Source organism: Camarhynchus parvulus, chromosome 3 (genome assembly GCF_901933205.1).
Source record: "Camarhynchus parvulus chromosome 3, STF_HiC, whole genome shotgun sequence".
In the NCBI taxonomy this organism is placed as follows: Eukaryota; Metazoa; Chordata; class Aves; order Passeriformes; family Thraupidae; genus Camarhynchus; species Camarhynchus parvulus.
In genome coordinates, this window is record NC_044573.1 from 74137710 (window position 1) to 74158441 (window position 20732).

Sequence of the window (20732 nt, forward strand, 5' to 3'; positions counted from 1 at the left end):
TAATGATGTAGGAAATTTTGATGTCTTGTGTGTCTCTTACAATAAATGCTGTTCTCTGTGGTACATGGTAGTATAAGCTGTCTGACCTCTCATAGGTTGAATTCAGGCAATAGTTTGACCAGAACATGAGGCTGACACAAGGAAACTGCTCAGAGAAGCCTCTTGTTCTCCACAATGACCCACCCATACAGAACTGCACGCTGAGGTGGTTAGGAGCTCACCTAACTAATGTTAGAAGAAAGAAGTTCTTTCCTGCATTACTTTTTGGTAGGATCAATGACTTGAGGTGATTTATCATTTTGTTGTGTAAAGAGCTGCTTGCACTCAGAGGGATGAGACAGAATGAGAGGAGGGAAGAAAGACTGCTCCCCTCCATTGTATACAAGTTCTTGTGACTAAAGTTGTACTTGAGCAGTCTTTATTTAATTCAATTCTGTGTAGATTCTCCAAGTAACTAATCTTAAAACAGAGAATGTGGAGCAAGACTGCTGAGAAGCTCTGGGAGAGCTTTGCCAAGGGGGCCCCTGGGGATCCTGAGGCTGTGCAGTGCACAGCTGGACCTGCTGTGCTGACCCACCCAGCTTTCTCACAGAATGTGCCACTTCCCTCAAGAGATCATGGTAGGGACTGTTAGGCTGACCTGTATGACTTCCCTCCTGGATTATCCCAGCTGTCCTGAGGGACAAGGAAGTGCTTGCTTGTTGTCATCACCTGTATTCATGACAAGGAGTCTTCGGGCCTCCAAGCCCCCAGTGTGTTTTAGACATGTGTTACCAACTTTAGGCATGCTATGTCTTTAATAGGTCATTCTTTCCTGCACCAAAAATAATATTTTATTAATTTATTTTTATAAATAAGCGGCCTGTTCTTAGGCCATGTGTCATTCAGTGATCTTTCTATAGGAGTGAATGTTAAGTACATTTATTACCTCAGAATTTTCCTTGAACTGATGCTGTGCATCAAAGTTGGTTGTCATCTTTCTTCCAGGGGAGCTCTAGATGAAATTCCAGCAAACAAAGCTGAGTAGGAGAACATAATCCATTTCAGAAAAGTTTTGATGTCAGAAAACTGTGCAGCTGATATTAGTTTTAGCCTGTTTTAGGTACTTAGCATAGCTGACTTAACTGCTGATAAGTAAAAAGATTGTGTATTGCATTTGTGCAAATAGCACCTTGCTTCTGCTTAGGGCAGGTATGTCAACTTCTGTATTTTGCATAGGTCTTTGGGTCTATAGGTATGAAGAATGTAATATGTACTTTTGAGGGAATAAAAACGATGCCATAAGCGTATGATTATAGAAAATCCAAGATTTTTGTATGTTTTAGTAAAGCTTGTTACTTTTGCAAGATTTGTTTCAGACCAGTCCTATTAGTGCTGGAAGTCTGTGCATTATTTATTGATTTGTAGAGGAAATTTATACGTGTCCTCTTTATAGAGAGAATAGTTAGCCTTTATTAGGAGCGTTTTGTTTACTGTGTTCATGTTATACTACCTTGTAGTGTAAGAAACAGCTCAGGAACAGTGCTATGAGTCTAAATTTCCATTTATTCTACTTTTGTGTGTTCTGCATATTAATTAATCAGCTGGCCATGCAGCTGACTTCAATCAAACCTGTATTGATGGCGCTGATTATACTATGTTAGTTACTTTTTACCACTATTCTTTGTGGCAGTGTGTTTTTTGATTGTAATGCATTTCTAGCAGTCAGTTTTATAATCTTTCCTATTTCGTACTGTTACAGCATATTTTATTACGGATGGATTGTTCCTTTCCCCCCCGTGTTGTTGGTTTTGCCTTAGCTGTCCATCTCCCCGAAGATCTGCCCCTCTGTTCCCTGTTCCTCCTCCTATTGAATGTCAATCCCTCCCTGAGTCTGCCCCTTTCTCTAGAAACTTCCCTATCAATTTTGTATCATTCGAAGCCCCATTGGTTTGTTTAAGTTATTCTCCTCCCCTACAGTCCCCTATTGGTTTAAACATTGCATTCCCCGCCTTGTGTTCCTCCCCCAATTTCTCCCAATTGGTCAAAGATTGTATCCTCCCCTGGGACCTCCTCCCCCTTATAAGTTGATGTATGGGTTTGGGTTTGTTTTTGTGTCCCTCAATCTCGGGGAGTTGAGTTCTTTGGAAACCATACAGAAGACCTCTCCCTGATCGTTGTCCAAGGAAAACAGAATCAAGGTTGATTTTATTTATTCCCCTTGATTAGAATAATGAAGCTGTGTTTCTTTTGTTTTAATGCAAATCCTTCATAGCAAGCATAGCCTTAAATTACTGAAATTTCAGTTTTGGGAAAGTATTTGTTGCAGTGTTTGCTGTGACTTTAGTATTTGTTTTACCGAAGTAAATAGTTTGGTATTTCTGTGCTATCTCCTGTGGATATGTTGTCACCTAGAAAACTGAAACCTGTAATATTTAATTACTTTCATTTTTCAGTACTCATGGGTAAGAGAAAGAAAGAAGGTGTTCTAACTCCTGGGTCCCAGAAAAGGCAGAGAAAAGAACCCACAGATGTACTTAGTGATGACTCTGATGAAGAAGAAACTTTAGAGTTCTCAGCTAGTAGTGGTGCCCCTTCACAGTCGGTAAGTATAAAAATTCATAGAGCTGAAGATTCAAAAAAAGTTCTGTGCCTGTTGAAATAAATGTCTTGGATGTAGGCATCAGTAGAACAAAGATAAAAGAAACTAGGGATACTGTCTGTGGTGAGGACTTCTGCATGAGGTTATACTTACCTTATTTCTTTTGGGTCATCTAGTTACAATAGTCAAGCATAACATAACAATACTGTGATTTAATAGAAGGAATACTACTGCAGTTGTCAAGTAAATGAAGGAAATGGATTTTGATAGAACTATGGAATGTTTCATTTATGGTTGTAGTAAAGGCAGAAAAATACTTGGAAAACTATTTATTTACTAAAAGAAGTGCGAAGTATTGGTTTGTTTTGCATTGCTGACACTTTCAGGTATCTGAAAAAATCTAGTGTTTGAAATGCAAATTTTGATGGAAAAGAAACTAGAGAATGGGAATATTATTTTCTGCTTTTCTTTTAGTAGTTGAATTTTAGTTTGATAGAAGACTTAATTTTTTTTTGATATTGCAAATACTGTCCTGCATATTTAGATTGGACATTAAGAAACATTTCTTTACCAGTGGTAAGACACTGGACCAGGCTTCTCTGGGAGGGTTGAATCTGTCTGTGTGCCAGGTGTGTGCCAAAACCACTCTTTCACTGCTCTCCTTTCCTGGACAGGGGAGAGAAAATACAACAAAAACTTGTGGTTGAGATAAGGGCAGGGAGAGATCACTCCCCAGCGACTGTCATGGGCAAAACAGCCTCAGCCTGGGGAAATTAACTGAATTTACTAACAATCAAATCAGTATTTGAGAGATAATGAGAAATGAACCCAAATCTTAAAACACCTTCCCTCCTTGGCTCCTCTTCACTCCCAATTTTTTTCTCGCCCCCTGCCCAACAGCACAGGGAATGGGGGCTTGGTTAGTTCATTACGTGTTGTCTCTGCCACTCACTCCTCTTCAGAGGGAGGACTCATACTGATTCTGTGCTCCTGTGTGGATCCCTTCCACAGGATGCAGTCCCCCAGGAACAGGCTGCTCTACTCTGGGTCTCCCATGGGCTTACAAGTCTTACCAGCAAACCTCCTCTAGTGTAGACTTTCCATAGAGTCACAGCCTCCTTTGGGAGTCCTCCTGCTCCAGCACAGGGCTCTCCGTGGGCTGCAGGTGGATCTCTGCCCTGATGCCTGGGGGACCTCCTGCCCCTCCTTGGTGTCTGCAGAGCTGTTCCTCTCAGATATTCTCACTTCTCTCTTCTCTGGCTGCAGTTGCTGCAATTGCAGTTTCTCTTTCCTGGCTCTTAGCCTGGAGGCACTTCCACTGTTGCTGATGAGCTCAGCCTTTGCCAGTCTGTCTTGGAGGTGGCTGGGGAATGGCAATGGCTCTGTCAGACATGGGAAAGCTTCTGGCAGGTTCTCACAGAAGCCACCCCTGTAGCTTCCTGTCCCTGCTACCACAATCCAAAACCAGTACAGCTTCCCAGAGAGGTGGTTGGTGCCCCAAGCCTGTCAGTATTTACAAGATATTTAGACAATGCCCTTAATAACATGCTTTAATTTGGTCAGGCAACTGTTTTGGATCTATTGCCTTAATATTTTATGTTGTATTGATGGTAAGTTAGTAATAGGGAGAACTGTAAGTTACTGTGTGTGAGAGATCAGCTTTGGTAGCTTTTTATTTTAGTAAATAGCTGCTCTATAGCAAGTGACTTTACACAGTGTTGTGAAACCCTTCTGTTTCCTTGCGGCTTCTAACAGCCAATGTTTTATATCATACTGTCATTTTAATTCTCATTGTGTTTAAAATCTATAAACTTAATCTCATTAAAATGCATGTATAACTTGAGTTTTAATTGTTCATTCTTTAGTCTGATGGTGAGGTTGGGATAATTGAAAGTATCCAGCTGAAGAACTTCATGTGCCATTCAAATCTGGGGCCTTTTCAGTTTGGATCAAATCTCAATTTTGTTGTTGGAACCAATGGAAGTAAGTATTAATTGCATAGAATTTTTTCAAAGAACACTTCTGTTAATAATGTCGAAGATGTAGTTTTTCATTTGAAAAAGAATTGCTGGCCATCTTTCAGGTGTGGACAAGGATTCACTTTTGAAATTAGGTACCACACAGGTCTATCCCAGTAGTTAAAGACTGGTGAATTAAGTCTTAAAATTGGAGATTTTTGAAAAAGATAATGTGAATATAAATATTTTAATAGCTAAATAATGCATACATTTTTATTTGAACTAAATGTACTTATATGTTTATTACTAAATGTACTATAATTGTCCAAGTGCCTGCAGTGCCCATCTCTCAGTTTGGAGGAGCCACCGTGGTTGTAATGGGGGCTGAAGTACTGCTGATAGTTGCATGATGCTAAACTAGATTTAAAAGCACATTCAGCAACATCCTGCTTCCCGAGGACATCCAACATTTTGAAAAGCTGTTGGGGCTATCCTGGAGAAGGAGGAGAAGGTGTGTCGTCTCCAGGTTGGCTCTCGGCAGGGTGAAAGGTGCAATTGTGAGCCTGTGCCGCTAGATGGCTCCCGCAGCCCAGGGTGAGGGGGTGCCGAGTGCACCGACCAGGCGAGTTCCACCGCCGGCAGATCCGTCGTGTCATTTATTATATCATATCTTATCATGTCATATCAGGTCATTTACCGTGTCATATCTTATCAGCCAGCATTGCAAGGTACTTCAAAATGATAGCCTTAGCCCAGGCTCTAAGGGTGATAAACATCAAAGTAGGGAGTGCCTGCTATGAGGAAGGTGTTACATAGTGCAGCTCTGAGAGCAAATAAATCAGCATTGTGATCAGCAACTATTAAGCTAATATCATGAATGCTTAGAGCAAATTTGTTTCAACATACTCTGGTCAGTTATATCAACCCTTTGAGCCCCACAGTGGGTGCTAGAAAGGACTGTTGTCATTTAATCCCTTTCAGTAACTAAATATCATGCAGCCACTCACTTCCCCATGTTGTCCAGTGGGATAGGAAGGAGAAGAAGGAAAAAGGTAAAGCCTGTGGTTTGGAATAAGAACAGCTTAATGATTGAAATAAAATAAAATATAGTAATTACTGAAATGAAGGACAGAAAGGAAGAGAGGAATAAAACCCAAGAGAAACAAGTTATGCATAATGCAGTTGCTCACAACCAGCCCATCCATGAGCAGCAATCAATGGCTCCTGGACAGCGTCCCCCAGTTTATGCACTGGGCATGATATTGTATGGAATATCCCTTTGGCCAGGTCAGGTCAGTTCTCCTGGCCAGGCTCCCTCCTGCCTTCTTGTGCACCTCCTCAGTGGTGCAGAGTATGAGACACTGAAGAGTCCTCAACTTTGCTACTTAGCAACAACCAAAACATGAGCATGTTATCAGCATTATTGTCATGCTGAACCCAAAACACAGCACTGTACAAGCTGCTAGGCAGAAAAGGAGCTCTATCCCAGCTAACCCAGGACATAGAAACTACTACAGGAAATGGAAGTGATACCAATTTATACAATCTTGTTTCTTCTGGAGAAAGAACTAAAAAAAAAATAAACATAAATTTTGAAAGAGAGCTTAAAACCTTTCAAATAGTTAGAAAAATGGTGATGTGTGTTCGATTTCTTTTGTTGCATATGTCTTTTCAGTATGCTTTTAAGAAAGGGGAGATTCCTTCCTTCTGGCTTACAACATGGTGAATGCAAATTGCTAAACAGAAGTAACAAGTTTGGGTCAGTGTTTTGGGGTTTTTTAGGGAGACTCTTGAAAATGACAGATACTTCACTAGCATTATTGTTATTTTATATGTTCAGTAAGGACAGAATTTGGACTTCTAATGCATGAATATATAATAAGTCAAAAACTGTAATATGGGTGGAGTAGAAATGACAATATCTGCTCTTTAAAACAAGTTCAATGCTTCAATTACAGGTGGAAAAAGTTCTGTATTAACAGCACTAATTGTTGGACTTGGTGGAAAAGCTACTGCAACTAACAGAGGTTCCTCATTAAAAATGTTTATTCAAAAAGGAGAGACGTAAGTTAAACTTTACTCTAAAAGTTGCATTTGTAGTTTGCTGATTGTCGTTGAGGTTAGCTTATGAGTTTCCTGTTTATGAAAATTTTCTACATCTTCTTATGGGATTCAGCAGACTTGAATAAAAAGCATAACATTTAAACAACACTCTCCCCTTGCAAAAAAACCCCAAACCCTGAAAACAAAAAACTTCAGAAGTTTTACCACTTGTATATTGTTACTCCTGAATGTTGTACTTTGAAACCAACTGGAAATTAAACTGCAAACAGTTGGTCTATGTCTTCTCCAGTGAGAGAAAGATAAAGGTGGAGATTACATGTTGAAATAAAAATGTATTGAATAAAGCCGTCAACAAGATAAGGAAAACAAACGCTAACAGCAACAATACTAATAACAACAGTGTATAAAAGAGGGTGATTTCAAGCAAAAATGCTCACTGAGTCTGATGCAAGGTGACTGCAGCACAGCCCAAGTCAGACGTCTTCTGAGACAAAGAAGAAAAGGGCAAGTGGAAGTGTCTATGTCTGTGTTGTGAAAAAAAGAAACAATGGTGGACAAATACCTGCCCCCACACTCCCTCCCCAAGCCCAAGAGGAGAAAAAAAATGACATACCAACCCCATTGTAGGACTGGAGCCACCCCACTGCTTCACTCACCATCCACTTTCCCTAGAATAAAGGAACAAAATGGTGGCAGTTCTACTTCGTGTACTCCTTCTCTTCCAGCTGAAGCTGTGTCCCCAGGGATGATGTGTGAGGCATAGAACAGTAACACTCAGATGGGTCTGGGCTCTGCCCCTCACACTAATGCTAAGAAAATTGCCTCTGTCCTACCTGAAACTGGGGCACTGAACTAGCTAACATAGTGATGTGTTCTCTATATTCCCTGCTCTTGTGTATTACTTCCACTGTGTCATTGAATATCTTCCAGAAAAATTGAGTCCACTAGAAAAATTCATAGGTGACTAGTTATCATTACTTTGCAAGCAGTGAGGTTAATTATTTTTCAGTCTTTCTGGTGATGTGAATGAATGCAAAGACCTTGACTTACAGCTGGATATTTGAACATGCAAGAAGTGGATTCATGTCTGCTGTGAGATTGGGGATAATGTGTTTAAGGAAGCCAGTAAAAAGTTAGGAGGCTTATGAGTTTACATTTACATGAAGCTGTTATTTGGAATCAGGTATCCCAGTCTTTTCCTTTCAGAGTTGCTTAAGAGTAAAATTGTTGGTAGTACTTGCCTTGTATGTATTAAGTTAATGTTTCAGCACTCACTTGAGAAACGGGAAATAGGAATTTGGAACTGAAATCACATCTCATATTTTCTAGAAGAATGGCTTAAGCATTCTGCTATATATTACTTTGGTTAGGCTGTAGAAGCCAGACAACTGTTTCATACAGAAGCTCATTTGAAAAAAGGAAAACTACCAACAAGCAGCTTGATTCTGTGATGTAAAATGAGGGCACTCAGATGAGAAGGGAAGATGGAAGAAATCTCTCACAAATACTGCTTTTGGCTCATTGTTTAGGTGAAGCATAGGAGGTGCAGGCAGTCAGTGTATGGCAGCAGTGTGTCATGGTTTTGGAGAAGAGGGCTGGACTTTCTGGCCGTGTTTGATTCCATACCACTCACGTCATGGCAGGGCTGTGGTGTCCGCACGAGGAAGCTGGGGCCAAAAGCAGCTTCTGCTTTCCCCAGGTTCAAGGGAGGGGGCATGTAGGTTTCAGGGTCAGCCCGGCAGACTTCACCCATCTCTGCCGCTGGCAGTCTGTCTTAGTTTAGGGACAGGTTTAGGAAAAAACACTCTGGAATGAGTGTCTCCTCTGAAGAGAATGGCTCCAGCAATCCTTTTTGCCAGTGAGAAAATGAATACCAGCAGGTGAAAGTAAAAAAACCTCTGTTTATTAACCAACAAAGTGCCTGAATAGCGTGAAAAAAATTGAATAAATGCTAGATATTGAACTTTCAGAACCTTACCTCCCCACCCACACCCCAACAAGAAAACCTCATTATGCCAGGGGAAGAAATAAACAGGCTGGCTGCATGGCAGAGGGGGGACACAAAATGGTGGCTGGCTTTTGTCTCAGGGAAGAGGAAAAAAATTCATGCAGTGGCTTGGGCAAAAGGAACCTGTTGTCTAGTACTGGTCCTCCTCCTCAGGGCAGACGAAGCTGATGGATTTTGGTGTCCTTTCTCTTGTTGGTTCATCTTTGCCTGAAATTTTGGGCTGGCTGGAGTGGCCCCCACTGCTGGTCTTGGTGATTATCTGATCCTGGACCAAAACCAAGATGAAACAGTTCAAGAAAACACCTGCAGAAGGATTGCTGCTGCTGTCCAGAGGAAAGGTGGTGGAGTGGGGTGGAAAAAGGAAACTTTTTGCTTAGCTACTAAAAAATCGAGTTAGCTAAGCAACAGAGCAGCTGCTGCTCTCTGCAGCACCCAATGTGCTGGGGAGTGAGTCTTGAACACGAAGTCTGCGCAGGAGCCCCCCAAGGCTCGTGCCCCTCCTCTGGACCCACCTTAAAGCCACAGCAGCCATTTCTGGACATAAAGCAGATAATCAGGAATAGAGCATCATCATGAAATCGCCCCAAAACAAGGCCCCTTTCCCCTTCTTCCAAGCCATGGCTTTTCTGGTTCGGTGCTGAAAGACAGCGCCGGCAAGCTCAGATGCCGTTCAGAGAAAAAGAAAAGGGAGGGAACAGCAGCAGCGCGGGGCAGAGCCCAGCCAAGCTGTGTGGAGCCCCAGCCACTGTGGCTGCAGTACTGCAGCACCACCGCTGCCAGAACCACCAAGCACTCCACTGGGTTCGTGCGCAGTCAGGCTCAGGAAAAGGGTCCCTTGACCTGATTCAGAGCCCTGTCAGATCCCACCAGGTTTTGTCTTGTCCCCGTTTTCTGTTGTCTTCAGGCTGGGGAAAGGGGAAGTTAAGCCATGAGCATTCCTGACACAGTGCTTTTGTTTCATCGTGCACTACACGGCCCAGCACAAGGCCAGTTGCCGTTTTACAGTTTGCCATTTGTCTGAGAAACTATGCCAGGTGCTGCCTTGGGGAAGCATTTTTGTTTAGTGGTGAATACCCTTCTGTGGGTAAAACACTGTTTTGTACAGTCTTACTAATATTGTTGTGGTTTTTAGATTTTGCAGTAAATTGGGATTTTGTTTTATAATCTCTCCTATTCTTTCCTCCTCTGTGGGAAGAGGGTGGAGGAAAGGGGACAGCTTGAGTGGGCTTACTTTTCCCTTTACTTTTATTTCATTGCTGGGTATTGCTTTTTCCTTTACTTTCCATTTACTTTACTGCTGAGTTTTAAACCAGCAATGCTTCTAATGCAGTTATGGCTCAAACCAAATAAATACATATTTTTCTGACTGGTACTGTGACTGACTTGCAGCTGTGACCTGTAGCATACATGACAATTTGTATAGCAAACTAAAATGTTCTGATTTTTTTTGTTGTTTTTAGATTTGAAATTAAGTTCACGGGTTTTTAATTTTGTTTTTTTTAGCTCTGCAGATATTTCCATAACTTTGCGAAACCAAGGAAGAGATGCTTTTAAACCAGAATTGTATGGTACCTCTATTACTGTGAATCAGCACATTAATCAGGATGGAGGCAGAACTTGGAAAATGAAAAGCAAATCCGGTTAGTGATAGTTTGCTTTGTTCTCAGTCTTAGAAGTTCTCTAAACTTCTTCATGGCTTTGAATGCCTTGATGTTAGTAAAGGATGATGTTTCTCTTTGTATAAAACCACTCAAGGATGAAGACAAGTGTCAATTTTTCTTGTTTTTATCCCAAACGAAAAATATTTTAGTATGTCAAAAGCAATGATGTACTTATTGATACGTATTATTTAGTATGTCAGGTGTAACATTGTGTATTTGTTTTTACAAAAATCTGCTTGTGTGATGAGGCTGAACATAGTTTTTTGTCTTTCTTGAGGTTTTATTGAATTTGCTGATTTATCTAAATTCTGTCACAGAGGGTTTATGAGGCAAAGAAGGACTTCAAGTAGAAGTCTTTCTGTGCAAATAAAAATATATGGAAAAATAATAATTTTAAAAAATCCTAATGTTTCTAGTTTAGGACTAAGTTAGTGTTACAAAAAGATGGATTTTGTTTCTTAGATTCTCTACAATGAAGAAAATACTCCAGGGCATTATACCTATTCATATTTTTTCTTACTTTTTTTTTTACCACTAGGCACCATAATTTCTTCAAAGAAGGAGGAACTCATAGGAATACTGGATCACTTTAATATACAGGTAGTTGTTGCAGTGTTTAAATTCTGTGCAATTTAAGACATTGGTATGTGATATTGTAATTCTTCAATTAAAAAGAAATGTACTGTTCCTTAAAGGAGAGAGTTGCACCTCTTCCATATCATTTAAAGATCAGATTCATCAGCAAAAGGAAAATTGAAATATATACCTCATGCAATGCAGAATAGGATTCTGTCCCAGACAGATAAGTATTTGCTGTCATCTGTGAGCTGTGAGTCATGTGTCCTGTTGATAAAAGTCTTGACATATGTAGGTTTCTTTTGTATCTGGAGAGGTTTTTTCTGCTGATTATTTCAGTTCTAGCTGTTTCAGAAATTTGAATGTGATTTTCCTACCGAACTGATTAATAAAAGATCAGGTAGTGCATATGAAGTTTAAAATATTCAACTTAGAATTTCAAATAATATGAATTGCAGTTAGTATGTATTGATTTTATTTTGTGGCATCATCTGTAAGAATATATTAGTCAATTCATTGCATTTATTGCAATACTTTGACACGACAAGAATTTCTAATGCTGATTTTGTTAACTAAATGGAACTTTTACAGGTACTGTTTTTATAGAAGTCACATATCCTCTTGGAAGCAGTTCCTTAGTTGTCCTTGCTGTGGTTCTATTTTATATGTGATATAGTTGGGTTTTTTAATTTTCTGTTTGTTATTGGTTTTGTTTGTTATATTTTGGTTTTTTTGAAGATGTGTGAGGATTAGCAAGCTTCGTTTTGCAACATTAGCTTAGTAATAAGTTGCAAGAGTAAAACAGTGTTCTCACTTCTGTGGATTTGCACTTACATGGTAACCTGTAATTAAAATAAAATGAAAATTATTTCTTTTTGCAGGTAGATAATCCTGTGTCTATTTTAACCCAAGAGATGAGTAAACAGTTTTTACAGACCAAAAATGAAGGGGACAAGTACAAGGTAAGAAAAAAATATAGCGTAGTCATAAAACATTAAAATACCAATTGCAAATTTTTAGAGCATTTGAAAAAAAAAAAAATCCTTGATTTTAATCACCTGTTTTGGGCTAATTCAGGTAAGTAGCTAAATACCACACAACCACTTGCTCACTTCCGTTCTGTGCTGCCCCAAGCTTGGGCTGGGGGAATGGGAATTGAAGAGTAAAAGTAAAAAAAAAATGAGAGGGATGAGATAAAATTTGTATGATAACTGAAGTGAAAGCTGGAAAGAGAGAAAGAAAGCGAAGCAAAATAAGAGATGCAAAGAGACTCATTCACCACCTCCTGTTGGTAGACTGAGGCCCAACCAGTGCCCACGCAAAAGATGGCTGATGCCCCTAAACCCTCTCTTACCTGTTTTTATTGCTGACCATGGCTGTGCTGGTTTGGGCTGGGTTAGAATTAATTTTCTTCATGGCAGCTTGTGTAGGGCTACTTTGTGGATTTGTGCTGAAAACAGTCTTTATAATGGGGAGATGTTTCCTTATTGCTGTTCGGTTAACTGCTGAGCAGGCCTTACACAGAGTCAAGGCTTTTTCTTCTTTTTCCATCCCACCAGCAAGGAGGCTGGGGGTGCACAAGGCTTTGGGAGGGGTCACACCAGGACAGATGACCTCAGCTGACGAAAGGGATATCCCAGACCATGTGGCATCATGCTCAGCATATAGAGCTTGGGGAAGAAGGGGGAATTGGGGGATGTTTTGAATGATGCATTTGTCTTCCCAAGTGACCATTAGGCAGGATGGAGCCCTGTTTTCCTGAGGATGGCTGAACACCTGCCTGCCCCAGGAAATGGTGAATGAATTCCTTGTTTTGCTTGGCTTGCATGTGCAGCTTTTGCTGTTTTAAATTATTTTTATCTCATCCCATGGGTTTTCTTGCTTTTACTTTCCAGATTCTCTTCCCTATCACACCCAGGGGAAAGTGAGTAAGTGGCTAGGGCTAAACCATCACAATGACACTTTCTGAGGTGGCAAATCTTGTTGGCTGCTTGGGATCGTTTGCCTGGTTGTATACCTCCCCAACTTCTTGCACACCCAGCTGGTCTATTCACTGGGAGGGCAGAGTGAGAAAAAGGAGGCTTCAGTGCAACAGCTAACATGTGAGTGTGTAGTCAGTATTTTTTTTTTGATCACATATCTAAAATCAAACACCATAACAGTTCCTGTAAAGAAATTTAACTCCATCTCAACCAGAGCCAGTGCACTATCGGATTGCACCAATCATCCACTTGCACAAACAATACTTTTGAAGATTCTTCTCTGTAAAGAGATGGATAAATTTAAATTTTAGGGCTCTGCTGAGTTAGTTCATTATTCAGAAGTACCCCTATGGGAAATGAGTGTTCTAAGTCACCCAAAGAACCACTGGCATAGGTATCAGCAAAGGCAGGTTTAATATTAAAGTGAAAGTGTGGCTAGGTTTGATGGCAAGGTTCGCTCTCCTACTTATATAGATGCACAAGAGGAAAATTGGACTAAAACCTGAAATTAATCAATCTAAAACCAAAATCAACCTAAAATTATATGGAGGTTGGAATGGGAAAAAGGTATGGATAAAAAGGAGTAAAGGAGACCTTCCCGTTAAGTCACAGGGTTCAGAATGGATCCCCTTGCCAAACCTAGCTGTGGACTTGACCACAGTTTAGGCTGGAAGGTTTTGACAGTGCATTAATTTAACAGTACTTAATTATTAGCCTGCTTTAAACGATTTGAAAGGACAATTCTTAGAGAGTTTACAATCGTACAGTGGTAACTCACTCATAGGCCTAATTTTCTTACTAATCTAAGTACTTCAGAATCTTAAGAAATACTCACAATACAGTTGCTATACCAGATGCACACTTGTATGTATACAGACATAAAGATTATATACAAGCTGTTTATCTGTGAAAAATTCCCCTACAACTCAGAGAAGTACTCATGTCAAATGCCTTTAGATCTTCTCAGACGGTGAAGGTTGATTCTTGAGGAGTGGGGGCGTCAGCCCAGGCTCTGTCTGCTGCTGGCAGCCGTCCTCCAAGTAAACTTGAGGGTTCTCTGGCTCACGGTGGTGTCTCACTCAGAGAGAGATGCTGTCACAGCCCACTGTGGTCCAGGGGGACCATTGTTCATAGGGTCACAAGAGGTTGGGCTTTAGTCTTAGTAATTTTTCACCCTGACCGCAATCACAGTCAGTAACTTTCTGTGAAAATTCAGTGACAAAAATGTTGTTCTGTTTGGATTTTTAGTCAGGCAAGAAAAACAAGTTTCAAAGGCTCTTCATTTAGAAAGAGGACCTTCCCAGACAGTGTAAGTTCCTGGGAGTAGAGAGTTTTTCTGATAAACTCAAGAGGACCTGAGCCCAGCTTCTGTTCATCAAGGCTGGGGCTAACAAACATTTCAAATACCACATTGCAGCCCGAGGAGGGGGTGGAAGTTGTACCACCACAACCTGACCAGTTATTTCACTTTGGATATCATTAAGCATGCAGGGATGTTGGGATGAATGGTCATTCTCTCCTAATTTTTGAAGGTCCACTTAATAAGGTACTGATCTCACATCTGCATCTTTTTATTCCTTTTTAGTTTTTTATGAAGGCAACTCAACTGGAACAAATGAAAGAAGATTATTCATTTATTGGGAAAACTAAAAAAAATACCCGTGTTCAGATAGAACAAGGGGAAGAGGTATGTAAAAGTTAAAGTAATTATTAGGACAGATCTGAGCAGTGAAGGAAGTACAGGAGTTAAACTGCATAGTTTGGTTTTATTAGGTCTCAGTGACATTACATTTCAAAAACCTGAGTATTTCCAAAATTTCATGTTATATTACAGATTTTCGCAGTCATGATTGAACCCCTGTTTTCTTTTTTAAGCGTCTTGAAGAACTTAAGCAGCTTTATTTGGAAAAGAAGGAAACTTTCAAAAGCATCGCGTTTGTGAATGACATGCAAAATCGTCTCAAAGATTTGAAACATCAAATGGCGTGGGCAGTGGTAAATGTCTTGCTAAAATATGTTCGTTCATGTAAAATGTGCTTCATTCCCAGTCTCCTGTGCATATGCTAATATGGACTTCTTTAGGTGGGTGAGATGGAAAAGGAAGTAGAGGTGCTCAAAGAAGGTGTCAGAGCTGAAGAAGGAAATACAGAGCTGCTTCAGAAGGTTGAAGAATGCCAGGTAGGTATATGGTCTAAACCACATAGCACTCTAGCTGTACTCACCCCCAAGTCAGAGATCTGTTGTGAAGGTTTTCGTGGGTATCATTGCCTTTAGAAAAGAGCAGTGATTTCAGGAGACATCTGGAAGTTTTGGGATGGTTCTTAAGACTCTGTAGGTAGCAAGAAAAAATAATTTTGTCATACATTCTGATTTGCATATGAAACACATTTTGTGCAGAGAAACTGGCATCATTATTTTGAATCTAGAATCATAGAATAGTTTGTGTGGGACGAGACCATAAAGATCATCCAATTCCAACCCCCCTGCCATGGGCAGGGACACCTTCCAATGGATCAGGCTGCTCAAAGCCCCATCCCACTTGGCACTGAACACTTCCAGGTATGGGGCATCCACAGCTTCTTTGGGCAGCCTGTGACATTGCCTCACCGCCCCCATAGTAAAGAATTAATTCCATATAGCTAACCTAAATTTCACCTCTTTCAGTTTAAACCCATTATTCCTTGTCATATCAATACAGATAATGAAGAATCTCTCTCCAGCTTACTTCGCCACCCTTCAGATACCAAAAGGCTGCTACGAGGTCTTCATGCGACCTCCACTTCTCCAGGCTGAACAGCCCCAAAACTTCTCAGTCTATTAAAAGTCCTCCAAACTGTTAGCACTTATTTTCTTTTTTTAAGAAGATGTTTCTATGGGTTTTTTTCTTTATTTTAAAAAGTATGTGTTTCGCAATTTCACATTTTTGCTTTATGGTCAGCATGTCTATGTTGCAATGAAGGAACACTGTCTAGACACTGGTTTAATTTCTTTTGGTGTCATGGTACTTGAGGTTATTGTATTAAAAGTCCTGTGGTTGAGTATACCTTGAGATAGAAAAAAAGTTTGCTGCCTGTGTCACAGATTTGGTAGCCTGTTGATTTCCCAAGAATGAACATTTTTGAGTTTTCATCTTAGCATATCCATGGTGGCAATGTCTTGCTCTTCTTTTTTAAACCCAACAGAACTCAAACAATTGAAATATGTCTGATGGATTCTTTTGAGAGATATTTGTCTTGTAACATTAAGAGGTTTTGAAGAAAATTTTGTTCCATTACTACTTGTTTTGTTGTTCTTTCACCAAAGGAAAAATTGAATGAAGCAGAAAAAAAGTACAAAGCAATACAAGACAAATTGATAACAGTAAGTGAAGAAGCACAAGCCCTTCATCCTCAGTGTATTTCTTTGAAGGCTGAAGTGCAGGCAAAAAGAAAAGCAGTCAATGAAGCTGAGGTAGGCAAAAAAAAAACTTTCAAAGTTCATACCAATTTAAAGCTATAAACTTGTCCATACTCTACCCATCTCTAATTCTACACCTGTGTCTTGGCTTCTTAAGGCCACGGTGAGTTCAGAACAGGTGCAGTTTCCTGTCTGACTGGCAAGTAGTGTCTGTTCAGGAGCCCTGGCGTTTATGCCTTTACATAGTTACTAAACAGTTTTAAGCTTAGGTCAAAATAAATAAATACATGTAATTTTTGAAAATCAAGTTCTGTTTGTCTGATTTGGTGCAGTTCTGTATTTACTCAAAACTGTACTTCTTTGGGAAATGATTTCTTCTATTTCTTAAACCGCTGTATCCTGTTTCCTTGATAGATCGTTTATAATCGCTCCAAAACAGAGTTAAAACGTCTGGGAAAAGACAGGGAACAGCTCCATAAACGAATTGAAGAACTGAAAAGCTGGTAAATACGGATACAGTGATTATGGTGTATGTTTATTAAGATATAGGTGGAAAAGAAATAAGCTTTTCTGATTACTGAGAAAACCTGCAGTAATAGAAAATATTTATTTCATCTTTAGCAGGGTCCAGTTAAATACCTGAATATTTCTGGTCCTGCGTCTTTACATACCAAGATTTTGACTAAAATGTCAAAAGAAGAGGCAGTTGGATAGCAAAAGTGGCTTTTTTTTTGTTTGTTTGTTTTGGGGTTGTTTTGGTTTGGTTTTGGTGATAATAGATATTCTTTACCTTCCATGATAGTGCAAAACCATTATGTCTTAAACTAAATGCAATAGGAATGTAACTGGGGGGAGTTACATGTGATTAGAAATTCTAAAAAAAATTAAAATTAGCATTATTGCTGTGTATATCTTGCAACTTAACAGAATCTTAAATGTTACTGATGAGTAAATCTTCTCTACACTACAAATAATGAAATTCATGTCACTTTTAAATCATCAATATGGTTTTAAAATATGGATCTATGTTCTTTTCTAGTGCTAATCAGGTTTCAGAGCCTGAGCAATTGGAAAGACAAAGGAGAATTACATACCTAAGGGAACAGTTAAAGGCATTCCGTGATGAAGAAATAATGATTGGTCAGCAGTTGGATCAGTTTCAGCAGGCTATATCTAAGTGTAGGGAAGATCATTCTAGACTCAGGTAAGTTACAAGCTTTTTGATTGTAATTGTTTGCCTCTGTTTCAAGTGAGAGGGAATCCCTTCTTTTATGTATCCCTTGTAATGTACCTGTGATCCCTGAGGTATTAGGCTCCAGTTTATTTTTCACATTATAAGAGAATAGATACACTTAGCAGTAATTGCTGCTTCTATAGTTAAGGCAGGTTCACAGAGGCTTTGAGGCAAAGAGGTTCAAATATGAATTTAGCCCATACCCAAGATAGAAAAAACAAAGCACTCTGTCTTTGATTTGAAAAGCTGAACTTGAACAATGATTACTGAAGGGGATTATTATGGCAATGTCAATTATTGTCTTAATGGATTTGAGAATTGTTCCTTATTGCACCTGGTACATTAATGTAAATGCCTCTTATCAATTATTATAACCAATGCTTACTGCATGTTTCGTTGAAGATCTTTGAAGACAGTGAAATTGAAAAAGATAATTAGAAATAAAATAAATTTATTATAATTTGCTAGAAATAAAAAAGTGTTGTAGAACCGTTGCAAAGTAATATTTTTCTCTCTTGCTTTTTTTCCTTATTTTTCTTGAAACTATAAAAATCTTAATGCATGTGTGTACCTAGCTTTACATTATTGAACTACTGATACCTTGATACGCAGTCCTATTAGTAATTGAAAAACAAGGCTTTATAATTATTTTAGTGCACTTTAGGCTCTATAACTACTGAAAAAAAAATCTGTTTTCTTAGGAGAGAAAGCAGTGAAGTGCAACAAGCACTGGATGCCCAGCAGAAACAGCTGAGAGACTTGAAAGATAGTAAAACAAACACTTTGAAAAGATTTGGACCATATGTACCAGCATTTCTTGAAGCAGTTGAAGTAGCCCATAAAAAAGGACAGTTTAGAAAGAAACCTCTTGGACCTTTAGGTAAGAACAATTTCTGAAACATACTTTCTAATGGGATATTTTTGTATGGCTGCTAATCTAAGTAGTGGTCTTTTAGAAATCTTTGTTCTTTAAGGAACTTCAGATACATCTTTTTATTCTGTACTTCCTGGACTGAAGATTCTACCCTGGTAGGTTATCTTTTGCTTCTGTTACACACTCACTAACATCTACTGGCTTTCCTCATTTCCAGCCATTTCTGTTGAGCTATTTTACAATGGTAAACTTTCAATGCGTCCCTCCAACTGCCCCACATCCTTAAGGCATCAGAGAACTGTGCTTTGACTGCTTGTTCCTCAGTGGATAGTACTATCCAGATCATGGACAGAGTTTGTTCAAAATGTCCAGTGGCTGACTTGTGGGTTTCTCAGACTTGAGATGTTTGGAAGGAACATGTCAGACAGACACAAACGAGATTTTCTTAGGAAGCTGGCTTTTATTTGCCTTCCGTCCAGCTCTGACAAAGGCTGTTACTTTCAGTTTGTGAATGGGAAGAAAGGTTTCAGCATATTCTGGATGTAAAGGACGTGGCATTTATTGAAGGGTAAGAATATGTGCCGCTGAAGACAGGTGATGTAATGGAAATCTTCATGTTTGTTTAATTTGCAGTATAGTTGTTCCAGTGCCATCATCCTTAAAGCATTAAATTGTTGATAAGCTGTTTTTGCCTTGATATATTTCTGCTAAGCTTTCATAAAATTGGTACCCTAATGGAAGAAAATGCAGGCCTCCAACTATGTGTAGGTGTCTCTAGGCAGAGAAATTATATGTTTGTGTTCTCAGGTCTGTTGTAGAGTCTTCTAACTTTTAGTCAACCTCTTAATTTTTTTTTCTACCTATAAGAAAAGTTTATTTTAGACTCTTAAAAAAACCTGAAATACAACAAAACAAGCACCTTGAGTGGTGAAAATGCTCTACTGAACGTTTTCTCATGGAACGCAGCACCTAAAGCCTTGCTTCTTATGTTTATTTAGGTGCTTTGATTCATCCAAAAGATCCTGAACTGATCCTGGCTATTGAGTGCTGTTTAAAAAGTCTTCTTCAGGCATTTTGCTGTGATAATCATAGCGATGAAAGAACTCTTCAGTCACTGATGTCAAAATATTATCCACGTGGACACAGACCTCAGATAATTGTAAATAAATTTCAGAATAAAATTTATGATACTAGGCAGAGGTAAGTATGTTTTGAATTTTGTTGTTTAGCCTTGATGGTTGAAAAGAACTATTTGTATTTTTTTTTAAGAATCTCATGTGAGTTTTATGAATGGTGTTTTTTTCTTTTCTTCAGAGCTGTTCATCATCCAGAATTTCCAACAGTTCTGACAGCATTGGAAATAGAAAATCCAGTGGTTGCCAATTGTTTGATTGATATGAGGGGTGTAGAAACAGTCCTGCTGATTAAAGTAAGGCTTTATGCTCCCTGTTGATCTTTAAAGAAAGAGCATGGAGCATTTATGTCTTCACTGGTAGTGTCTGTAATGGATAAAAGAGGTAGAGGAAGTTCTGCTCCCCTCTCTGCCCCATGTGTTTCAGGACCTTCCCTGTTTGTTTCTGGGTTGTTTGCCACTACCTTTCTGGGCCTCTAAGTGGTATAATTTCCCAGTCTAAATAAATAGTCCATGTGTGTGTCGTCAGCCTCCTAACTGCTGGCTCTGTCTCACGTCTCTGTGTTTCTTGGTGGGCTCAGGATGTGCCACTTTTGGGTAGTCTGGGAGTTACCAGAATTGCCAAGCTGCCCCTACCAGTTGTACCTAGAAGCTGGTAGCTAAGTTTTCTGGCACTATCTGATTTCTGATCTTAATTGATTTTTGATTTTCTGTTAGTACTGAAGATACCAGCTCCTGCAGATAAGATTACAGATAAAATGTTCGAAAATAAAAATATGGCATATGTTTTTATTTAGAGAAGGCAGGATATTCTCTAAGTAAGCAGCACTAATGATCCTTACTTTTTGTGAATTTTATTTTTCTCCACAATCTTTTGTCCCAGTTTATCCTCTGACATTCTTACTGGGAAGAGGTGGTTCATGCTCTGTCTGAAGCAGAGCTGACTGTTTATCAAGCATGGCTGTCACTGAGTGGGTTATGTAACAGCTGAATTTTGTAGGCTTTTGTCATGGCAGGAATGTTGGGATTGTTCTTCCCCCTCTGCCTGAACTAATCAGTGATTTTCATAACATTATTACCTTTGAGCCCTACCTGAGCAATTTCAACTGAATGTGAAAGAAGTATCCTGTGGAAAAATTAATACATTGGAATGGATAACATGGTTGCCTTGAACAATGGCACTTGCAACCACTTAGTCTGGCACTGTCAATGTTGGGATTTTTTACCAACATGTTTCCTTGAACTTCAGTTGAATCTTGTTTGATG

General features: G+C 39.3%; 1 protein-coding gene across 5 annotated transcripts in view; it reads left to right on the plus strand.

The window, feature by feature from the left end:
• Window positions 1–20732, plus strand: part of SMC6 (structural maintenance of chromosomes 6) — a 39070-nt gene that overhangs the window by 3910 nt on the left and 14428 nt on the right. For all 5 annotated transcript variants that reach the window (XR_004060590.1, XM_030945070.1, XM_030945068.1 and 2 more), the window contains exons 2-16: window positions 2436–2584; window positions 4447–4564; window positions 6498–6603; window positions 10115–10251; window positions 10811–10872; window positions 11730–11810; window positions 14416–14517; window positions 14706–14825; window positions 14913–15008; window positions 16134–16280; window positions 16641–16729; window positions 17266–17430; window positions 18162–18340; window positions 19333–19534; window positions 19649–19763. Coding sequence is in view for 4 of the 5 variants with exons in the window: in XM_030945070.1 (XP_030800930.1) it covers window positions 2441–2584; window positions 4447–4564; window positions 6498–6603; window positions 10115–10251; window positions 10811–10872; window positions 11730–11810; window positions 14416–14517; window positions 14706–14825; window positions 14913–15008; window positions 16134–16280; window positions 16641–16729; window positions 17266–17430; window positions 18162–18340; window positions 19333–19534; window positions 19649–19763 (1863 nt within the window). In the remaining variant the exon portion in view is untranslated. The remainder of the gene's footprint in view (window positions 1–2435; window positions 2585–4446; window positions 4565–6497; window positions 6604–10114; window positions 10252–10810; window positions 10873–11729; window positions 11811–14415; window positions 14518–14705; window positions 14826–14912; window positions 15009–16133; window positions 16281–16640; window positions 16730–17265; window positions 17431–18161; window positions 18341–19332; window positions 19535–19648; window positions 19764–20732) is intronic.